General features: G+C 44.4%; 1 protein-coding gene across 7 annotated transcripts in view; it reads right to left on the bottom strand.

Moving 5' to 3' along the window:
• FBXL18 (F-box and leucine rich repeat protein 18) overlaps positions 1-24393 on the bottom strand; it is a 46601-nt gene that overhangs the window by 9902 nt on the left and 12306 nt on the right. For 2 of the 7 annotated variants that reach the window (XM_073361908.2, XM_073361910.2), the window contains exon 5: positions 5516-13366. The exons of 1 other annotated variant lie outside the window; for it this stretch is intronic. In XM_073361908.2, the coding sequence (XP_073218009.1) occupies positions 13210-13366 (157 nt within the window). In that variant the 3' untranslated portion in view covers positions 5516-13209. Of the gene's footprint in view, positions 1-5515; positions 13367-24393 lie in introns of those variants that run through there. 4 more of the 7 variants (XR_012161087.2, XR_012161089.2, XR_012161091.1 and 1 more) reach the window with 4 other exon arrangements.

The following is a 24393-nucleotide window of genomic DNA, read 5'->3' as shown; positions in this document are numbered from 1 at the left end:
CATATTGCCTCTATAGAAGTCCATGGTATGCCCACTTCTTGAATACTGCGTGCAGATGTGATCGCCCCATCTCAAAAAAAGATATATTGGACTTGGAAAAGGTTCAGAAAAGGGCAACTAAAATGATTAGGGGTATAGAACAGCTGCCATATGAGGAGAGATTAATAAGACTGGGACTTTTCAGCTTGGAAAAGAGACAACTAAGGGGAGATATGATAAAATCATGACTGGTGTGGAGAAAGTAAATAAGGAAGTGTAGCGGGGTGGGTGGTCACCCGCTCCGGCCCTGAGGGGCTTAAAACAGCCCACGAGAGGGCTGTGCCTGGGGGCAAGTAGCTCCCAGGCTGATTGGGGAAGTAGGCACAGCTGGGGCCACGCCCCAAACAGACCACAGCTGGCCCTTATCAAAGGGCTGTGAGCCAGATGCTCAGAGTCTCCTCTAGCCGTGGAGCGAGACGGGCCTGGCTGCTGGGGAGCGTACCAGAGGTGGAGCAGGGCTGGGGGAAGGCCAGAGGAGCTCCGGCCTGGAAACCCCACAGGCTGGAGGCCTAGAGTAAGGCCAAATAGGTACTGGAGTTGCAGGGGACAGCCAAAGGTAGGCAGAGGCAGCAGGTGCAAACCCCCCTTGCCTGTGATGAGTGGACCTTACACTGCAGTCGGCCCCAGGAAACGGGGGCTAGGTGATGACTGGCAGTGGCCATAAACTGAGGAGAGGTGGGCGTAGAGGATTGGGGAATACCCTGGGGATGGGAGACCCAGATCTTTGGGGGTACTGCCAGGGGGCAGCACCCTGGGTAAAAGGGGCACCAGGGTCTGGAAGGGACACGGGGGCAAGCAGGACACAGGCCTGCAGAGGGTGCTCCGGAGGCTGGAAAATGAGTTAATTCCCAGACAACCAGCAGGAGGCGCCGCAGGGGTGAAGCGCCACACCGCTAGAGGAAGTGTTATTTACTCCTTCTCATAACATAAGAACTAGGGGCCACCAAATGAAATTAGTAGGCAGCAGGTTTAAAACAAATATAAGGAAGTATTTTTTCACACAATGCACAGTCAACCTGTAGAACTCCTTGCCAGAGGATGTTGAAGGCCAAGACTATAACAGGGTTCAAAAAAGAACTAGATAAATGCATGGAGGATAGGTCCATCAGTGGCTATTAGCCAGGATGGGCAGGGATGGTGTCCCTAGCCTCTGTTTGCCAGACGCTGGGAATGGGCGACAGGGGATGGATCACTTGATGATCACCTGCTCTGTTCATTCCCTCTGGGGCACCTGGCATGGGCCACTGTCGGAAGACAGGATACTGGGCTAGATGGACCTTTGGTCTGACCCAGTATGGCTGTTACGTTCTTATGTTCATTAGCCTCATTTTACAGATGCAGAACCGAGGCAGACAGAGATTGACAAATGCACAAGTGTTTGGCTAACCCGTTCATAAAAACCTCCAATGCCACAACCTCCCTAGGTAATCTGTTCCGGCGCTCAACTATCCTGAGAGCTAGAATTCTTTTTCCTAATATCTAATCTAAAACTCCCTTGCTGCAAACTAAGCCGATTGTTTCTTATCCTGCCCTCAGTGGACACGGAGAACAATTGATCACTGTCCTCTTTATAACAACCTTTTACATATTTGAAGACTTACGTCCCCCTGAGCCTTCTCTTCAGTAGACTAAACGTGCTCAATATTTTTTCAGCCTTTCCTCCTAGATCATGGTTTAACTCATTCAGTTTGGGATCCACTCTGACTCCCAGATCCTTGTCTGCAGTACTGCTGCCTAGCCAGTTATTCCTCAGTTTGTTTGTACATTTGATTTTTTCCATCTTTATTGAGTTTCATCTTGTTGATTTCAGACCAATTCTCTAATTTATTAAGAGCAGGTTCCTTGTTTAAACATCTTGGGCCAAATTCAGCCCTGGTGTAACTCCACTGATTGCACTGACCTCCATCTATGGCAGGGAGTCCCAAAACTTTTACCAGCACCAGCCCATTTAAATGAAGTATTTCCTGCGGGGACTCCAGCTAGCATGGAGTATGCCATTTAGAAGAGCCAAACTGCACCCTCCGCACTGTGTGACCTCATACATATGGTGCATGCGAGGTCATACTGTGCAGAGGACCCCATGTTGTAGAGCAAAATGGCATCCTCCCTGCATTGTGACCTCACACACACTGTACATGCAAGGTCGTGGTGTGCGGAGCAAAATGGTGTCCTCCACACACTAAGGATTGCCATGACCCCATGTGCTAGTGGTGTGACCCCATTTGGGATTGTGACCCCCCAGTTTGGGAACCATTGAACTATCAAATATGGGTGCTCTTAGCCAAAGAATCCTGTCTTAGAAATTCACTGTCTTTGAGGGTCCACCAGAGCCCATGTCTTCCAATATTCAAGCCAGGATGCAAGACACTTGTTTCAGTAGCTCTAAATTCTAGTTTTGTTGCCTCCTTAATTTTCTGTTTGAATCTGCCATGGTGGGTAACCAGGGCTACACAAATTGAAACAACAGGAAGTTAACACACGCAGTCTACAGGACCCATTCCCTGCACCAATGCAAGCCCCACAGCCTCACTGCACGCTTGAGAGAGCAGATCTGTTTCTTAGAGTGCATGACAACACGAGAAGCCAATTCAACAGTATGGAGACTGGGAGATGATCTCACGGAAGACAGGGATGGAAGAGATTTAGTTCATCTCCTCCATCTTCTCACCCATGAGGGATTGTTCCCTACCTTGCACAGCCATTGATAAGAAGCTGAGTTTCTTTGTGCATAGTCCAGGCTGCTTTCATTGCCAGGTGATTTCTTTTCGATACTTAGATTCATTATCTTGTCTGCAGATGACTTTCTGAATGTTCAGGTCTCCTTCCAAACAAAGCTCTGTCAGTAAATATTTGTGCAGGCCCATTCCTTGCGCCTGACACCCTGACTTTCCCTTGGCCTGAGAATGCCAGCCCTGATCTATCATCTTGCTAGGGACAGTGCCTATTTCTGAGCCAGCCAATGGTCCCAGTCCAGTGAGACTGAACAAACAAGACAGACCTCCACATCTGGAAATGTTTACACTTCACACAAAGGAGTCATTACAAAGAAAAGTGGAGGGGTGGGTGTGGAGCATGCGGACAGGCTGCTGTTAATCTGCATGGGCAGAGGCACATCAGCCTCAGATTATTTAAAAAAAAACAAACAACAATTAAGGTGAGCCCCTGCCTGGCAGGCACAACAGCTTTTCCTGTCTGGAAATTTTATGAAAGAGGCACAACCATCTTCTCCCACTCTACCCTACAGCTTGCAGCATACCAACCTGTCCTCCTGCTACTTCATTTGGAGAGCGATGAGAGTTCTTGGAGGCTTCACTCCGAGTAGCTGTACCTAGAGACTCACACATTCCTTCTCTATCATTCGCAAAGGGAGCTTTCTTTGACACGCTTCTTAGGGCGGATAGGTGGGCAGTGAACCAGTTACATGATGATCTTTACCTAGTGCTGGAATCTAGCGCAGACTTCACCTTTCACCCGGCCTTCGCTTGGCATCAGACTCAAGGGGTGAATCGGTAGCCTTCCGGAATATTATTCCGTGTCCTAAACAGCTGGATGACTGATGAGGGCTGTTATACAACTACCACATTCCCCTTTTCTCCAAAAGTAGCTGCAGAGCCTCTTTATCTCCCTTGCCCAAGTTACGGGACAGCTAAGAAACTTAGTAGCACAGAAGTGACTGGATAGAGTGGAAAGATAGTCAAAGGTTAGAACAGTTCAGCTCCCAGGTGGGCCTCTCTCATACTAGGCAAGTCCCTTAATTTCTGTGCATGTTTCTCTATCTGGAAAATGGGAATACCACCCCATCTTGGTAACAGGTTACAGAGTAGCAGCCATGTTAGTCTACAGCCACAAAAAGAAAAGGAGGACTTGTGGCACCTTAGAGACTAACCAATTTATTTGAGCATAAGCTTTCGTGAGCTACAGCTCACTTCATCGGATGCATTCAGTGGAAAATACAGGGGGGAGATTTATATACACAGAGAACATGAAACAATGGGTGTTACCATATACACTGTAAGGAGAGTGATCAGGTAAGGTGAGCTATTATCAGCAGGAGAGCGGGGGAGGGAGGGAATCTTTTGTAGTGATAATCAAGATGGGCCATTTCCAGCAGTTGACAAGAACGTGAGGGGGGGGAAGGGAGGAGGAGGGAATAAACATGGGGAAATAGCTTATGCTCAAATCAATTTGCTAGTCTCTAAGGTGCCCCAAGTACTCCTTTTCTTTTTGCCATCTTGGTAAAGCATTCCTAGATAGTCTGCTGAAAGGCACTATTACCAGTAAAAGATTTGAAGGCTAGTTGTCTCTAGGCATATCTTTCCTTTACATTCCATCCTAGTGGGACTCCCCCCTCATCTGCCAATACATCTGATGCTAGAGTTGCAGGCTAAAACGTTTGTCATTTTTCCCCAATTCCTCCTCTCAGATTATTAATGCTGAAACAATGCAGCAAACCTCAGCAACAACGTTTGGCATTCTATAATAGACTCAGACAGCACATTCCTTCCTCAGCCTCCTCCTCTCTTATCTCTTTCCTCTCCCCTAAAAGCACATTTAGATAACAGTTATTGGAATGATAAAACAAAACCATAACTTAAGCATTTGTGAGTGAAATGTAGAGGAGGCTCCTCACGGGTTGCACCTTAGGTCAAACCTGCCAAAGCAGCAAAGGAAAAGATATGCTCTAGTTCAAGCAAGTTATTTTGGGGAAGTTCTATGGCCTGTGTTATGCAGGAGGTCAGGCTAAATTATCACATGTTCCTTTTGTCCTTAGATTCTATGAAAAAGGTCACTGAAACCATGAGCCATTTTCAGGAGACTTGCCTGTGTCACTCCCTAGTGCTATTCCACCACATGCAACATGCTCAATATTCTATGAGCTTGTTTACACACAAATTTACATCGGTTTAGTTAAACTGGTGAAATACCAGTTTTAAACAAGTGTCCACACTGGGTTATGTTTCAGTTTAGCTTGCCCCGGAACATTTAAACTCAAATAAGCCAGATACACTTTGCTCCCAGCTGGGCCTCTCTCATGCTAGCAAGTCACTTAATTTCAATGATTTAAGCATGTGCAAACATGTAGCTACATCATTTTCAAATTTAAAATCACACCTTTAGTGAAACAGGCACAACTCTGACTGTGGACCAGGCCTCAGACATCTGCTCTAGCAAACTGCATAGCCGTTGGTCATTAATGGAGAAACAATGATGGAAGCTGTAGTATAGAGAGGATGCAAGAATTTTTACCACCATGGTTAGAGCCTATTTGTTCTACTGTGGACAGATAGAGGCTGCCGCCACTCCAGCTGTTACTATGTATGAGGAGGACTTGGTACAGTACTCCAAAAATACCCCTCCATCAGCCTTAGACAGTTGACGGCACAAACATACACCATCAACAACCTACACAGGCTCCTCATGAAACCAGACATCAGGATTCTATCTGAGGTGGCAAAGAGGAGGTTATGGACCCAGAGGTGCAGATCCAGGTTAATCCTCATCCAGTTGGGAGGTCACAGAAAAAGGTTTGATTAGTCGCGATTCAGACAGTTGATTAATTTTTAATGCTTTCACCATTTCATTGTATTTCCTGGTTTTATTTACTAAATTTTAGATTCCCTTCTCTCTCACTCCGTTACTGCAATGATCTCAGGTCAAATGAGTCTCTGAAATAAAGATGGTCTAATTTCACTCAGCTACACAAATTGACTCCTAATACCCCCTGGGTCACATTTTGCTGCAGTCAGATTAGTCAGCTCCTTCCTGTACTGGTGAGGATGCTTGCTGGGGCACTACATTAATAAGCAGATCTTTTCAAAGAGGTTCTCCCCTCCAGCTATGGTAACAAGCACATAGGTCTCTGAAAGTTCACATTATTTAGCTTGGCTAAGGCATGGGGACCAGCTGGCTGCAATGCATTACTTAATCTACCTTGAGAACCTGGGCTCAAATTTAGGGTGGCAAAGTTCATATGTAAGTTACAGTCTCAGCTTGGTGCCAGACAGACACAAGGGGGAGGATTTTCAAGACCGGATTTTCATGTGATGTCACCATTGTTCTCCCTGCAATAGTGCACACACCAGTTAGCAATTACAGGTTTAACTGGTCATTTTGTGCACAAAGTTACCGTGATTAGGTGCATTTTTGCGTAGGTAATTCTGAAAATCCAGGCTTGTGCCATAAGACTAAAGGTCTGGGAGTCAGGAGCTCTGGTTCTACTCCAGACTCTGCCATAGACTGAGTGAACTTGGGCAAGTCATTTCACCTCTGTATGTCTCCGTTTACTCATCTGTAAACTGGAGAGTAGTCCCTGCCTCAGGCAGCATTGTGAAGCTTAGTTCATTTCGTCAAGTGCTTTGTGATCCAGGGAGGAAAGGTGCTATATAAATACAAGCCAACATCAGTCTCCATTAAATACATAACTGAGCCCCTAACTGCAAACAGTAGGGGTGTTCCAAGTCAAAACTGAAGTGGGTTAGCACAGCTGTGTCCGAACGCTTAGAACATTCCTACCCACAACATGCTTGGCTGTAGCTGGTACCAAGGTGGTCCTAAACATAACCATATAGCTTCTGTTAACTTTAAACACAACAGTGTGCTTCTTAGCAACACATTTCTTTCCCTGCTCTCATTGTTGTTGAAGACAATAACAAGGCAGGAGGCAATGAACTGGACCTGTTTTAAAATCAGTTTCACTCTTTATTTGAAATCTTTTACATGCCACAAATGCACATGAAAAATTGCACATTGAGAATGTGGTTCACTATTATGAACAAAGAGCGAGCTGTAAATACAAGTGTAAAACCAGTGCACAGATGGAGCTGTTAAAACTGAGTTTGTCAGTCATTTGCAAACCGGCTGCTTGGGTTCCTGGTGTCACTTAGCACATCACAGATTTTGGGAGTGGCTGCCTCCTCTAGCTTTCATGTTATTGGTGTAACATACGTCTTCACTCTCATTGTAATACAATTCTCTTACGGCAAGCTGAAACAACGGTTTCGGTTACAGTTACACCAAAAAAGTGGGTGTTACTTAGAGACCAACTGTTCCTTAAATGTCCTTTTTTTTTTTAATTTAACATTATGACAACAAAGTTTCACCCTCTGTTTATATAGGAGTGAATACAGGAGATTCTCAACAGAACAGGGACTTTACACTGACAAAACAACATTTCCCTAGCAGCCTTGGGCAGAGTTGCAGCTTCCACTTCAAAGGACAAACTTCAAAAACAAATCCGACGTCCTAATGGTTTTGTGCTACATTACTTAATTGTCATACAGCTAATTAGCAATGCCCGATTTCACATTCTCAGTACGGAGAAGTTGTTCACATAAGAGGGGCTACTTACAAAAAAAAATAAATAAAACAAGGCACCAAGCATCCAGACTCGGATGACAGTAACATAAAACGCTACACTTGAGCATTTACAAAGCTAAAATAAAAAACATTTAGTAATTAAACCTAAATTGATCGGCCTTCTTTCAGACCTAGGAGTTTTGAATTTCCATGAGGGGTGGGGTGGGGGGAATGTACACATGTATGTATATATATAGATAGATAGATAGATCTCGTTCATTGTAGATCTTTTACAATTCTAATTATTTCCCTATCACCAAGTAAGATCAGGATCAATAGATGGTACAAACTGACCCCTCTCCCCAAATGTCAGGGGGAAATAAAAGACCGAGGGAGAAGGAGAAGTGAGTGTCAGAGGTCAATGCCACTGAAAACAATAGATATTGATGTCTCCATTCATTTCAAAACAGCAGAAAGGTCAATGTCTCCCTTGCTTCATGTTTTATGGCTGAGATCCTGCTGCTAACAGCAACCATGTTAATAGCCAGGCCTCATCCATCCTTTTATCATTATTTCTAACCAGGTTAGCCATTTTGAAAATTCAAAGGAAGCTGGAAAGCAGCCGCCAAGGGAGGGAGAAGAGGGGAGCTGCCCTGGAAATTAATGGAAGAGATGTTTTTCATTAGTGACTGCATCTCCCCCTACCTGTGCTCTGCTTCATTCTGGTTTGTCCCTCGCTGCCCCCGAAAAAATGAAAAAGGCCTGAGGCAACGTCCCTTCACTATTAATCATTATTCCCTCTACAACATCCCAATCGGTTTCTATGGAAATGATTCTCCTGCTAGAGAGCCCTGGCTGCCTATGCATGTAATCGAACAGGGAGGCAGCCTACAGACCCTGCAATGGAGAGAGATTTTCCTCTGCAATAGCCAAGTCATGTTCACATTGCTCCTTTTACAGACTTATTCTCCTCCAGGTAAGAGTGAAAGGCTTTGGCTGTACACGGCATCAGCCAGGATCAGCGCTGGATTTAGTCTCCCATGAGCAGATCAGACAAACTACCGCACGACCTGGAGTATTAATTTTTTGGTAAATTAAGTATCGGGATTTTGTTTCTGAAGTTAGGAGACCCCACTGCAAAAGGTGAAAGGCTGGACCTACAAGGTGCTGAGCACCCGCAATTCTCATTGGGATAAACAAGAGTTGAGGGCTCTTGGCAAGCCCTATAGTAGCATTCATCTGCAAGACTTTCATCCCTTCCTCTCAATACGAGGAGAGCAATGGAGAATTCTTTTAGCCCATAGTCACTGGCAGTCATGGGGCAGCCCGCTGCCAGCAGCAGGATAAGTCCAGTAACAGACAGTTACAGAAGGTGACTGCCTACAGGAGTGTTAGTAGTATATGGTTCATGTGGTCTTTCACTGGGAATGGATATGTTCAACAGCAGTTTCCATTGTTGGGAAGCTCCCCAATGCCCTTTTTATTCTGTGTTTTTAACTCTGTCACCTGAGACAATCAGGATATTGATACTGGGATTGCAGCTGGCAGCACCAGGGATCTGCTCCACATCGGGCCACGTAAGGAAACTCAAGACAGCTGCTATAATTCATCCCATTTCCCCCCTCCTTCTAAATTAGCACTGTCCTCAGTTGTTTGTCCTCCAAGACAGACAACACCTTAGGAGCTTTACAATAGCCTAGTGTGAGCTGGGAGCCAGATGAGGGACTTGAGGCACAGAGAGGTTGAACAACTTGCCCAAGGTCACACAATAAGCAAGTGGCAGAGAGGAAACTGAAAACCAGCTCCCAGTCTGATTCTCCAGCCAACAGATCAAGCTGTCTCAATTCTCTTTAATCTCTTTCCTTACCGCTGATGTGCCATGCTGCATGGTGACAGGTTAGCATCACTCCCTGCGCTCGGGAAACCTGATGATGTGACGTATTGTTGCTGTACCGTGGGTGGGTGGGAGGGTTTTAAACAAGGTGCCAAAAGAGAGCCCAAACTGAGCTTTGCCAAAAGGCAGAGGAGGAGACCCTAACAGGATTACATCCTCTTTAAGGTGCCTTTTTCCGACTCAGGTGATATTTGGTCCAGTCAGCTTCTCCTTACCAAAAAATAAAACCACTTTAAAAAAAGCCTAGAACCCACCAGGCAGCAGGAATGGAAAGCCACTTTGTTAAACATGTTTTGGCATCAATGATCCTGTGACTGTAACTCTTAATTTAACTTTAGCATCCGATCCAGTTAGCGTCAAAATGCATCCATCCAAACACGTGCAAAGAACGGGAGTTTTTGGCCAGCCCAGTGTGTTTGCTAGCAATGGAGCCCACTGCCAGAGGAGCGGTCAGAGTTCTGATCGAAAAACTGGTGCTCCTTCCCTGGCCAGCTGCGGCAGCCAGTGGGAAGCGCACCTGATGTAGTTCAGGGTGCTCAAGAGAACGGGGTCAGTCAGAAGATCGTCCCATCCAGACTTCCACAGATGGCAGGGAAGGATTTTTGCAGTGGAGGGGTTGGAGAGGAAAGAAAAAAAGGGCATTTTGTATCAAAGAAAAACTGAAAACAAGGACGACAAAAAGTCCTCCCCAAAAACTGCACATGGAACCTTAATGCTGACTATGCTTTGAATCCTTTATACTTCTCTGCTCAGAACATATGGTGCTACGTTTAATAGCCCAGCACTGCCAATTGGGGACTATTAGGGTGGGTTCTTTTCCCAGTGTAAACGTTGCAGAATATAAATTGTAATTAACACCGATGCCAAAATAGCACTTAGAGAAAATAAGCACATTATTAACATCTGGTGACTCCTGCCTGGAGTGCAGAAGCAGTGGAAATTCTCACTCGCAGTCAGGAGGATCTGTAGTAGGGATGCAGAGCACGGTCCCACTGTTTGGGGATGGGGATTCTTTTCAGTCCCTTTAGCACAATCTGAGGTGCGAGTGGTTGGCCTTTCCTAGCCCTTATTGTGAACGTTACGGTTCACATTAAGAACCCAGACCTGCTCACGTGAATACAGATGTCTAAGCATCATGCCACAGGCAATACAATAATGGTTGTATACATACTTGATAAAGGGATCCACTCCCATTTTACCTAGAGGTAAGAAAGAGTACAGCATCTCTTTACAAAGGAACTGACCCACATGAAGCATATCTTATCACACCAACACAGTCTTTAAAAGAAAGGACTAGGAAAAGCATTGACCTACTAGAACACACCTTTTTGAACAACAGAGCCAGATCTGAATCGATTTTTTTCAGCAGATATCACAGAAATCAGATCCTTCCGGCAGGGGGAAAATGGGAGCTGGAAGTTTCCTTGTGACTAGAATCCATTGAGCCATCTCTGAACGGTGCCCCATTGCTTGTTAGAAAGAGAAATCCCTGCTCAAGTGCAAAAGCGTTCTTACCTATAGCATTCAGGCACCACACTATGCACTACTTGAGGACGTTGTTTATTGGCTAGGATAGTTCCCATTATGGACTGAATAGCAGAGGACTGTCTCCAGACCTGTAACCACTCAGCTTTCCCTCTGCTCCACGCTGAAGTTGCTAGGATTCAGGAGGAAAAGAAATGCAGCTTTAGTGATGCTTCAATATCTCCTCATTGCCTAACCCCCATAATCTGTGTTGGAGAAGGGATCTACTCAGCAACTGCACAGAGTGGCATCACCTGGACAAAGCAGTAACTTATTTTCCTCCCCCCCCTCCCCCCAAAAAAAAGTACAACTGATTTGTGAGGGAGAAAGGAGCCCAGCCTGACAAAGAAAGGGGCTCGACGAAGCCACAGATACAAGAAGAGGTTGGAAGAGAGAGACAGGATTCTGGAGATAACTAGATAGAAAACAGAGGTAGGACCCCAGTGAAGGGGTAACAGCTACCTACTGACCCACCCATGCTTAATGGAAACCTCCCACAAGTCAGGGATATTTTGGAAACCTAGTTTAGTTCTGAAGCACCTCCTCCAGCGGCCCAGCTGTGAGGGCTCTGGCTAAAGCTGCTGAAATGCTACAGGGCACCTGCTTCACGTAAAAGCATAAAACACATCTGCTTATTTATTTAATAGCTACAAGACTAGCAGCTTACACTCCCACACCCTTGCTAGCCAATCCGTCCCGTGGGAAGGGAAAGGAAAGGAGAGCTTCGATCTGGAAGTCCCACTCAGTGAAGGGGCTGCTGAAAAGTAAGTGTACAGAAAGATAAGGCAAAAATTAACAACTTGATGCTCTTAAAGGTAAGGGTGAGCTCTAAAGCAAAGCAGAGTACAAATGTGCTCATATGGATTAATCTGGTAATATGCAGTCTCACTCTTAATAAATGGCTAATGCTGAGAAAGCATCAATGAGCACACGTGTAGTTATGTCCTATTTGTACACATATGGGTTGCATCAGGCTGGCCCATGATTTAATGTGTCGGACAGGATAAACAAGTCTGGAAATTCTTAAGCAGTGGGAAGGGGACTAGAGAATAGTGTCTGAAACCTGCATAAAGATGTATTCTGCGATCCAATCCACCCTTTGAAACCAGGATGTTTTTGACACCGTTCCCAGTAACCTCTGCTTATGAAACTATGGCACTGCTGTAGGAAACACTGACTAGCTGATTCTGTGATGTCACCCACAGAAGTACTGAGTTCCCAAGCAGTGATGTCACAGCACAGCTGTTTAGCATACCACTGGATAGAAACTGTTCAGACTCAAATGGATAACCTCTAAGGAAAAGATCAGCCCCACATTTGACCATGGAATATTCCACTTCAAGGGAAATCCTACCACCACCCAGAACGTTTGTACTAAATACGTGCACTTTGGCTTTTGGCACTGCGATTTGACACTTTAGAAAGTGCTAGATCAATAAGGCACTCTGAAAAGTGATCCAGCCCACTACAAATTCTTAAGGACATTCAGTAGAGCAGGCAAGTCTTATGAAGTTACCCTTTGAAAACGCTCCATATAATCTCTGAAATTAGTGTGTGCTCATCCACATGATTTGGGGATAGAGCTGTCCACTAGGCTCCCACCTACACTGAAAGTTGGAACGGTGTTCTAACGTCTCTAGACCACCGCTGATTTATTTATTATTTTTAGGGTAGATGGGATTCAGGTTGGAGATTTGGTAACACGGAGTTTGTGAAATCTAGAGGAGAAACTCAAGACACAAATGAGGAATTCTTCCCCACAAGCCAAACGGTCCAAACACTAACAGCAAGAAGAATGTAGCAATGGGCTTGAAAGGTTAACAATCATGATTTGCTACTGGGGTGGGGGGGTGGGGGGAACAAACCTGAGGTACTTCTCTCAAAAGATAATACCCTGAAATACTTCTCATCACACGTGCGTAACTATGTACACACATCTATAATAAGAGCTATGATGCATTTCATTCGAGCAATACACCTTTGTGCCCATTGTAACTGAGGGACACTAACTCACACAGAATCAGGCCCTCTACTTTGCCATTAATAACAGACTCAAGCAAAGAATGATCACTGAGGAAACAACAGCACATACCACCAAAGTACACAGGACCCCTACAGAAATATATCAAGCAACAAGGGGAGAAGGGTAAGAAAGGGAGCATTCTTTAAGTTGGTTTCTCTTACCTTTAACTAATATAAAGTAAAAGAGGAATTCATTATTAACCACAAGGAAATCCCCATATGGTTCCAAAAGGCTTTGATATTGTATATTCTTGTGCAAGGTCTGTTTGCCCACCGCAATGTTTGCCCAGGCTCTTTTGCTTTTCGATTGCACTGATTTAAAGTGATTGTACGGCATCCCATAAGGCGGCCATAAGCTCAAGAAGGGGGATCCAGGCCAATAAGAAGCTGTTGCACACATTCATCCCGACTGTTCTACGTGTGCTATGACATAATCACCACCACAGGTTTGGAGGTTCCTCAGCCACTCTGCTTTTAAACAAGGTAATTTCATCCAAGTGCATCATGGGGACATCTCTGATGACCTCCGTCAAGTCCTCATGTAGTAGAGGGAAAATGATGACATTTAATGCAGGGCGGTCTGCCTGGAAACTAAATCAGATACAAGTTATTAGCCAAGGAGAAATGCTAGTTCTGCAACAAGAGAAAAAACTTGCACGGGTAGAGTAGGAGGCGGCAGAGGGGGAAGGGGAGTCTTGCCGAGACAGGAAATCAAGTTTTCCCACCTGTGTGGGACTTTATTACCTTGCAGTGGGTCCATGTGGCTAATTTAGGAGGCATCGGAAAGGAGTCCTGATCCAAAATGGAGATTGGGAACCACAACATGGAGCTCTTACAAGAGGAGGAAAGGATCCTCAGAACTTTGAATGAGAGATTCCTTAGCTGAGTAAGATGCTGGTGGGTAGCCACTTAAGCTCTCACTAACAATGGCAGGTTGTACGGCCTGCAAAATCCGGACTAAATTGTCTGGGATTTGCCCTAGGACTGGGCCTGGGATTATCACTGAAGGGTCAGTTGTACAGCACATGGAGGACAAACGCTGCGGTCAGAGAAAAAGGAAAGCTCTACTACTGCAGATACTCAATGTTTATCCACGTTAGAATAACACACTGGCAAGTGTCATTTTTAATAAAAGTCACAACAGCCTGTGACAGATACACACAGTTCCAGTCCTGAGGAAACCCAAAAGCAAACAGCCACATTTGCCACTAGAATTTTGGTTTACTATCTTTTTAAATCTATTAGCCCTTTACCTCCACTGCTTTCTACACCAATCTTTTTAGCCCCAGCCCCTTCTGCTCCTAATTTTTTTGCCACCTCGTTCAGCAGACGTTGAGCATCACAGACCTTTCGATGGAGAGCAGACTGGTGTGACAACAGGAGAGACAGGGGCAGCAGGGTTGTAATTACAGAGCAGGAAAAACAGCAGAAGTTAAATCCATATGCAATATTTTTGAAATGAAAGCAGGCCCAGATAGCAAGTACTATGCATGACAGCAACCCAGAGAAGTAACAGAAGAACACAGATATTGGGGGGAAAGGGAGGACAGATTACAGGGTAAGAGAAGACCATCAGAATGAGGACAGGTAAGTCTTTTAGCATTGATTGGCTGATTGAGTAGAGCCATGTCTAGGCTGCTGTTATTAGAATAGACATGCAACCATATCTTAAAACACATGGGTTATTGCTATAACCCTGCTAGCAATCTCCCTGAGCAGTGCGTCCAGAGTTTATTCCTTAACTGTTACAGGGTAGGCTGGATCCACGTTAGAACATAAACCCACTAAGGCAGAGCCTAGTTTGACATTCAGCCTGTGAATCATGTGTCTGAACTGTAGTGCTGTCCGCTGTAGACCAAGATTATTGTCTACACAATTCTGAGCACACCCATCACGCTAAAATAATTATCCATATCATGGTGATACAGGGCTGCAGGAGTGATCGTAAGTTCAGGTGCTAGAATCCCACATGAAACTTCAGAGTAATTGTTCCTGATTAAAGATTAATGCTGGCAGATATATCATGCTGCAGTTCGATCCACAAGAGGCTCGCATTTCTCTCTGGGTGACGGACCTAAGGAGCACCTCCCACAAACGCATTAGTGCTTCCTTCCATGCCAACTCTTACGCGCGGAAACTTGTCCCGAAACAAATCCATAAACCCGTCACTCTTGCCTCCAATTCCCATCTCAGGACCTATTTCTGCAGCAATGCTTGCAAGAAATTAGCCAACAAATAATGGCTAGGCGAAAGGCAATTGGGTAAAGTTGGTATTTACGTAATTTGAACTCTAGAATATAGCAAACATATTGGATATTCTCTCCCCCCCTCAGCTCTTCATACGGTAGTCATTTAAGGCCCACAATCCTGCTGAAGAAGGAACCATGTTAATAACCTCACTCCCTCCCCCCCACATCACAAGTTCACTGGGGCTCAGTGCAGGGGTCCACCCACCCAGGCAGATCTCTTTTTAGGACTGGTGCCTTAGATTGTAAGTTCTTCATGGCGGAAAAAAAAAATCAAAATCTCCTATTTCTGTGTTTGTACAGCATCCAGCATAGCAAAGCCCCAATCTCAGTTGAGGTCTCTGGATGCCACCGTACCACCACACAAACGACAAACTATATTTATACATTAGTTAAAAAGTGGGACTCAAACCAAGTTTACACAATTTGCCTCAGAGTACTGGAAAAATACACATTAAATATGCCTTCCAAGAAGCCGGATTTATGGAAATATTTTTTGAAGAGCTTTGAACTTGATCTGCAGCAAAAAAAGCCAAAATATGCCTTTGAATTTTGTGATTTGTATTTTTTTAAAACTGGAAACTGTATGTTGCTCTGAAACTTATAAATTGCCTACCACAGCCAGTTTATGCCTGCGAATTCTTTCCATGTTCGATTTTCACAATTTAAAATGAAACGCACATTGTTTACCATTATTCTCAGCAATGTGTGCGTGCAAAGCCGCTACTTTAGCTGCAAATTTCAAAACAACTTTTAACGAGCTGCTGTCACAATGCTAAAATGGGATTAGCATTTCCCAAAAGCAGACTCCTCTACAGATGCTGTATGTATGTTCCTTCAGTCCTCTGCCGGAAGGCAATTCCATTCTTCATACACCTGTCCAGGTGGGCTAGATTAAGTGAACAGCACTTAGTTCTAGCACTAAAAGACCCCAGGCATGGGGTGGAGAAGGGGAAGAGATTGAGTTAATGAGTTGCAGCATAGCTGCTGTAATCTTCTTGAAGATTCTTCCCTCACTCCACACTTGGATGAATTTCAAACTGGATCTACCTCTGAAAGTCTATGGTGTGGTTAGTGAAAACCTGTCAGATGGAGGGAGACGTGGATTTGGGGAGACAAAAGAATTGCAGCTCCAGACTTGAATCCCTGTTCTATTCCAAGGAAAACAAGCCAAAAATTGTGAATGTTGCTTGCTTTCTCCTACAAATCAATCTCCAAACTAGACTCATCATGATTAATTACATGAAAGTAAGTTTTCTATGCAATTGACTAGCTGGCTCTTTAATATTTATCCTTGGGAGGGGCGGGGGGGAAATCTCTGGGATAACAAAGAAAAGGACAAGCTTTCCATAGCAGCCTCTGATCCAGTATACTTAGCCTCAAACCAACAAGAGCTCAGTAGCACTTTACGCAAAAGCAGGTTTCTGAAGATTATGTAAATTTGGATGTGAACATCTGCAATTGGCTATAGTCATCCCTGGAGCTCGAAAATGGACACACCGATTGTGATGCAGGGCACACTTCAAATTCATTCTGGCATTAGCAAAAGCAGTACCCTTGCCTTCCTATCCCGTCCTTTAATTACACCTAATGTACTGAAAAAGGCTGTTAGCCAAAAAGGGTTAATGGAGCTTTGTTGCCTGCCCCAAAATTATGTCAGAGCGAGTGTGGATTGGGCACAGTAAGAGTATTTTCAAAGGAACAGTCTGGTAAATAACCTACACTACAATCTCAATTATTTCCAACTGGCACGGCAGGATCCAATATGTAGGTCATGGACAAAGTCAAAAAGGAAGGAAAAGTTGAAAGCAAATCTGTACTTCAATCAGATTTCCTTGATTTTCTGCAGGACAAGAGAGTCACTAGGCTGAATTCATTATCTCATGGCAAACACCCATAGATGTGTTGTCAGATGTACTTTTAAAGTGGAAACAGAATGAGCCCCTTAAACTCCACCTACTAAAGTTGCATAGAAAGGACAGCTGAGAACAAGCGAAGTTTAGCAAAGATTATGCAACACTAGGGCACAGATTATTAAAACCTCAATTTAGTTATTTGCATCGCGGTAGCTCCCAGAGACTGTCATTAGGAAAAAGGCCCCAATGCGGTAGGCACTGTGCCAACTTATTTTCTCTTGGTTATAAGGAGGAACTTTGAAGGGACTTGGTGACATCCTGCATTGAAACAAATCTCCCAGAGACCTCCAGAGGAATATAACAAAGGTTCTGTATGTTACACATCTTCTGAATTTGGCACATCACTTCGCACATGCCAGTAAGTAGGTGTAAGGGCAGCTAAGCTGGTATAACTTACACAACGAGGGGATGGAGGAGAGGTGTGTAGCGGAGAGGTGTGTAGCACGAAAAGCAGCTAAAGGACGACTCCTCTAGCTCCTCTGCTAGAAGATTATGGCAGGATCCATGAATCCACAAATTCAGGACCTGGGCTACGGGGGTCACGAAGACACCAAATTTAAATCCATGGGGCGGGGGGAGGGAGAGGATACCATCTAGGAGTTTTGGGACCCTACATGGAGACTAGGGAGGAAGAAGTACTGGTAGGGAGCCAGGAATGCCATGATTTGGGGGGAGCACGGTACCCTTTAGTTGAACTGGATCCAGTCTCCATTTAGAATTAATCCACTATTCTTCCAATCCTACCACGCTCTGGTTTACCTTCTGCCAGCCTCTCAGTGTGTAAATTATACAATCTTAGACTCCTTTACACCCACTTACCATTTTGTAATAGCACTTACACATCACTTCTAACTTTGGAGCATTACTTCAGAAAGCAGCTAATTAACCAGGAAAGGGGAATTCAGTACAACTCAAATTTTGCCCCATATCTGGTCATATCAATTTGTTTCAGCCACACGTGTACATATGTGCAGGCTGTTTCATCTTAAACCAGAAACTCCAGCAGTTTTGTTTTCACTGGAAGAGACACTTGTGATTTAAATGTCGGGCTGAAGCCTATAAGCGATGCCAGGGCTTGAAATCCCCTTCCCTGATGCGCGGCATGGCAGAAGCTACAAAGAAAACATGAGCAGCAGGGCATTCATAGTGGATTAATTTAGTATTAAAAAAGATTGCAAGCCAGAGTGGTAGACAGGTCATCTTAAGTGGCATGACATATATGCATTTTTCTCCTCCTTCCAATCACACCAAGCATACATACCATTAGGGTCTGCTGCTTGGGTCCTTTCCAGCACATTCCACTGGCACTAGGAAATGTCAATCGTCATATCCTGCTATGACAGTCTCCAAAACAAACATGCACTCATGCGCACACACATCTCCCTACCCCAATAACTTCTATGGGGCTAATTTCCATCCGTACCAAAGCTCTGGCTCCCTGGAACATGCTGGTATAATTATCCCCAAGGTGCCTTCTTTCATGAGACAGAGAGCTCCATTTACATCTACCTGTCCTTCACCGAGTCTCCCGAGAGGGGTACAAAGCTGGTTTGTAGCCACTGTAAAGTGGGCCAATTCCCCCGTGCCATTGTTGCTGTGGACCCTTTGGAATATCAATGATTAGCAGACTCCAGTTCATAACCCCAGAGCAGGAGTTGCAGTCAAGAGCTTCACAGGAAAGCAAGATTCTTGGGTTCATTAAAATACCCACAATTTGTTCATATTCAGCAAAACCAGCCACATTTACAGTACAGCTCTGTTTTGAAAGCGCTTTCTGGTAGTCGGGTCTCTTCATCCCCACATCTGCTATGACCGAGCTGTCCCCAATAGCATCCTAAGGAACCCCATAATTTCCCTCATTTTAAGACTCAACTACAGCCTCCAAACTCTGACCAATGGGTGTGGACAGGACTCTTTGGAAGCCAGTCAAGTAATGACAAGCCAGATTATCCTGCTGCTTGTCCCTAGGTTTCAGTGACACAATGTCATTTCCCAGCAGGGAAAGGATAGTGTTGTGGGTAGGAAACGTGAACAGGGAGTGAGATCTGTCACACTCCCTGTCTGAGCATGGGCAAATTACTTCATCTCTCTGTGCCTAGGTTTCTCCATCTGTAAAATGGGGATGATACATCACTAACTCCACATGGGTGCCATGAGGCTTAACAATAGAGTGCTTTGAGATTCTGGGGTATTGAAGAAGTGGAAGTTACTATGCCCACTGAGCTGCAGACCAAGCAGTCAAACATGAGTGGGCAGTGGAGATTAAGAGACGAGAACCAAAGGAAAGATGCCAGCGCACCCCGCACAAGTCCTAGAGCTGCACTCTGCCAGAAGAAGCTGAAACGCATTGGGAAGTTTTTTCTTAACATCTTCCGCAGATTAAGATGTTATTGCAATAGCTGCTCAATTAAGTGCATTTCCTACTTTGGAAACACATTAAAGCTATGTTTCTGTTCAAACCTCTTCATACCCACGTTCATGTATGCAAAGAGGCACCAGGGCACAGATTCCACTAGGACTGCATAGCAAGGAGAAAGTAAGAGATCATGCTGCACAGGCCACAGGGCTATAGATCTATTTGAGGAAGACTGTGTCCAGACCACGCAATCCTCTAACACTTCCCCAACTGAGTACCCGCCACAGCATGCATACAAGTAATTAGGAGGAGTGGTGCAGGCTAACAACAGGAATGCAGCCAGAAAGGGGATAGATGGGTGGCCCCCAAAAAGAAAACATTAAAATGCCATCAGGGATGCACCTACAAATCAGATCAGCTTGCCCATAGAGGTATATCCATATCTGGCCCATGTCGAAGCTAGGCAGTACTAATGATGCCCAGAATACAGTCAAATTTCACCAAGCACTCCAACAGGTAACGTAAGTGGACAAGGATGCAGTTTATTATTAATTCAGTCTGAGACAGGATGATTCAGGGGTTTCTAAGAGCAGGAAACAAACAGATAATGAAAGCTGGAACAAGGTTTGAATGATTCACTATGCCAGTCTAGCGATACATTAAGCCTTCTTGCAATCAGAGTCAGAGACTGAGTCCACAATATACTTAGGCTAGTGAAGTGGGTTTGGCAGCTAACGTGCCAACACTGGGTTCACAAAGAACAGCAGTGTACTAGGGGGTCGTTTCTCAAGGTCAGAAAGAAGTGGAGAGAAGAGAAGGCAAAGACTCAGCTTTCAATCTAGCATAAGCCATAGGCAGTAATACCCGCTCTTTGCAATGTCAAGGTAATCGCTAACATCCAGGTGGGCAGCATAGAAGAGAATGGTGGAGAATTTTGCAGAATACACAAGGAAGATTTGTAATTTTGCACTAGCTTCTCACCCTCACAGGATTTCACACACACACCCCCCCCCCGAGCTTTAGCTCTGCAAGTCAGAGGTAACATCCATAGGAGCCATTCAGAGTTTGAACCAAAATTGGAACTGAGCATCATGCGGAATAAGAATCCACTGGGTCAAAAAAGTGCATTCACTAGAAAGAGGTTGACCAATTGGGACTTTCAGAGAACAGCTACAATGATTAATGGGGTGGAGGGACTGACATCTGAGGAAAGTGAGAATTAAATAGTCATAAGCTAGACTAAATGACAACTAAGGAGAGTCAGGGGGAGGGGAATTGGGTAAACATTTTAAGGGTGTAACCGTCAACATAGGAGAAAGTATTTAGGAGGATCCAAGAGTTTAGGGTTAGAAAAGGATGAAAGTGAGCAGAGGAACACTTAGGCTAAATACTAGAAAAGTTTCCTAACAGGGAGGTCTAATCAGACTGTGGAATAGCCATGCCAGGGAAGTGGTAGGAGTCCTATTGCCGAAGTCCATTCAAACTAGACACGGCACTCCATTTACAATGCTGGGAAGAACCCTACACTGGCATGGGGTTGGAAAAGGTGACTTGGTACTTCTTTTCCTCCTCTCTCCCCAGTCTCCGGTTCCTAGGATTCACAATTGGGGCTGGGAACAGTGGTGGCTAGAGGAATAGAATTGTGGAGTCAGTCACTTTGCAGCATTGGTGTACTACTAAACACAACATTTTAAATGCACAAAGCACTGCATAAACAATCTTCAACACCTCTATGGAGGCAGGTAACCAATACAGATGGAAAAACAGAGGGAGAGAGGCTGACTTGTCCCAGACCAACAGCAAGACAGTTATATAGCCAGGACTGGAAAACAGGAGTGTCTGGCTCCCAGTCCTGCATCAGTCTCCCGGACCACCTTGTAACTAATGCTGCTAGAGTAGCTGGCCACTCCCTCGCTAGCCAGCAGACTTCAATAGTCGCAGCAAGTATAGGGTACTACAGTAATGCATTCTCGAGACAAATAACTGTACCAGGCAGTGCAATCACCACCCTTCATCACATACCTCTTCAAAACACTGCAGTTAGTCTGAAACCACAAGCTGTCCAGCTCTGATCTGACATCTCAGTCTTAACTTAATGATCTCATTACTATAAATATCATAACTCTAATGTATTCCTTGATGTTTTAGCTTTATATTCCAAAAATCCTCAATGATACTTCTCTCTGATAAAGGCCTTTTTAATCGCTGAGATATAGTTGCCTTTCCATTCTATTTCTATGGTGTTTTGTCAGGGACTTTTCAGAGATTTCTACTATTTAGTATTGAAGCGTGGCTGAAAATTGCTGCAGTGATAGGTGCTATAGGTGTAATATTCTAAAGACTGAGTATTACCAGTTGCAAATGATTAAAAATAAACTGGGGGGAAAAAGTCTCTGGAGCCAGTAAGACATTTGCCAAACATTTAATACCACACCTCTTTCTGCAATCCATTCTTTCGCTGGTAAACTCCGCAGGAAAAGGAACTTCTCTTCCGCATTTGTGAAGTACCATGCCCATTAATGGTGCCATGTAGAAGTACTATGCAAAAGTGATTTGAATTCCATCCTTTTCTGCAAGATTTCTGGGGTGAAGAACTACATGGCCCGCAACACACAAAAAAGTCAACATTGGTGGTAGATCTACTATATACCACAGCTCTATCTAGTGGAGCTTTATGAGAACTACAATTCAAAAATCTACTCTGTGAAAGCAGCTTGGAGAAGAAAGCAATGTCCTAACGCTATGGAAGTGTCTGGCTGGAATAGGATTTGACACACTGGCTATATATAACTATTTTTAAAATCTACAGCAGGAGTTAGTAAAACAAATCCCAGAAGGAAGCATTTAATTTTGCCACCCGAGGAAACTTTCTTGCTCAACAGAATTAGTCAGACTGGAATCTAAAACCGTCATGCTCCATATTCATGAAACATAATATTTACAGTACGGTTCTAGAATTAACACGTGGAGCAGTGTTAATGGAACGCCTACTTAAGTAAATGTAATGCCCATCTGGACTGAAATATTTCAAAAGTGTATTTCTGGTTGTGGTAATGTGCAAATCTAAAAAGGAAACAGCAGTATTCTCATTCGCTCCATTTTTAGCTAGGTACTCAGATGATCGCCATCACCAAAGAATCTGGGCCTCCCACAATCTTTTTATATATTTATTCTCACAACATTCCATGAGGTAAGGCAAAGCCACGATCCCGGTTTCACAGATGGGGAATGAAGACACAGAGATACTAAGTGATTTATCCAAGCACACACAGAAAGTCTGTGGCAGCACCGGGAACCGAACCTGGGTTTCCCAAGTCCCAAATTAATGCTCTAATTAATCCCTTCCTTTCCTAAGAGGGACTCGTGTGCTTGGACAACATGAGAAGTGAATGATACAACACCCCTCTTCCCCCATCCAACCCCAAATGCCAACAAACATATTTACTTACAGTGATATAGTTAGTCTCCTCTGCAGTTCAGAGGGGAATGTGGCCTTGTCATCCTGTTTGCTGAACTATCGGGGGGGGGGGGGGGGGGCTCCGTATCGGTTCTACGATCTCTACTGTGTGCCAATGCAGTGGACACAACATTATATCAGAGGCATCTGGAGGAAAAGGTGACCACCACAGCCAACACATGGATAGCAAACAGGAGAGGGAAGCTGGAACTGAATACCACAAACATACCAATGTTTAAAAGCTCACAAATATGCATCTACATTAGAGACTGAAATAAACTACATGCAAAGAGACCATTAACACTCAGCTACCAACTGGGACAACTATACTTCTGAAGCTGGCTACACGCCGACATTTACACAAAACCTTCCAGTTATAAAGTTGTCAAGAGTCCGGACCCAATATATTCCACAGCCATGGAAGGCACCCCCTACCACAGAGCTGTGCTCCAAAATTTAAGTTTTCGTTTAAAATAAAAATGGTTTCTACCCCTTCTGATGGGAAGAAAACCTTGAAAACATGAACCAAATGTAAACTGAGGCAGCAATCTCTTCTTGACTCTGTAGACAGCCTGACACAATAGCTCTGAGAGGTGTGAACTGTCCAAATCTTATGACTGACAATAATTTAAGTTGCAACATTGTTAGCTATTTCACTAATCATTATAGCATAAGCATCCAATCACTGTAATACCTCTTCTTCACTAATGACAAAAACCCCAACTATCCCCCGTCAACTGCCAGTAAACTCAGCTTCACTCCTGCAACTTTTATGTTACAACTGTTCTGTTCATCTGAACATCTCTAGTGCAACAAAGATGTTGGGACATAAAATAGAATTGAATACCAGTGCATTCAGAGAGGGTACTGCACTGTTTTAAATATGAAAATTCATTTGTTAAAAGCCTACACTTAAGACAATGAGATGATCCTGCTGTAGAACTCCCAGCTCACATCATAGTGCTGCAGAATCCAGGAACCTTACCATAGAACGAAGTCCATGAAAAGCTGGGCCTACACACCTTCTTGCCTATAGTAGCCACGAGACTGAAAGGACACAGTTATCAACCTCTTCATCTCTACCCAACAGGAGCTAAACTTCTGGGCCTCCCACTAGTCAATCAGCGAGTTAGGCACAAATATGATCCCCATTGTACAGATGAGGAGAAAGTTGAAGAGAATTAATTGAGGACTTAAAGCAAGGCCATACCAAGCTGGTATTAGTTCCTGGCTCCACTCCCCCTGCAGTCCATCTACCAGACAAGGATTCTTAAACTTTGGACATTTGAACAGTGTCTCCTAAACACCGACATTCCTCTTTATGATTATGGGCCACCTCCCCTCCTGCTGACAGTCAATCAACATCCCTGTGAAGGCTGCAGCAATTACCTACACAGAAAAATAGTATTAGAAAAATAATGTATTTTCAGTTTCTTCTAAATGCAACTCAGCAGCTGGAGAGAGAAACAGCACCACACGACCAGTCCACTCTCCCCGGATCACCAGCATGCAACCATGGACCAGTGTCCAAATATCACTGCTCTAGACCATGTTTTTGAGCACTCCAAACTCTAAAGGCTCCAGCAAGAGCACCTCTGCAGCTTTAACAGTAAGCTTTTCCAGAGTCGCCCTTCAAGTCTCCA

Source organism: Lepidochelys kempii, chromosome 10, assembly GCF_965140285.1.
Source record: "Lepidochelys kempii isolate rLepKem1 chromosome 10, rLepKem1.hap1, whole genome shotgun sequence".
In the NCBI taxonomy this organism is placed as follows: domain Eukaryota; kingdom Metazoa; phylum Chordata; order Testudines; family Cheloniidae; genus Lepidochelys; species Lepidochelys kempii.
Note: the sequence above shows the minus strand (reverse complement) of the source record. Positions and strands in the feature narration are given on the sequence as shown.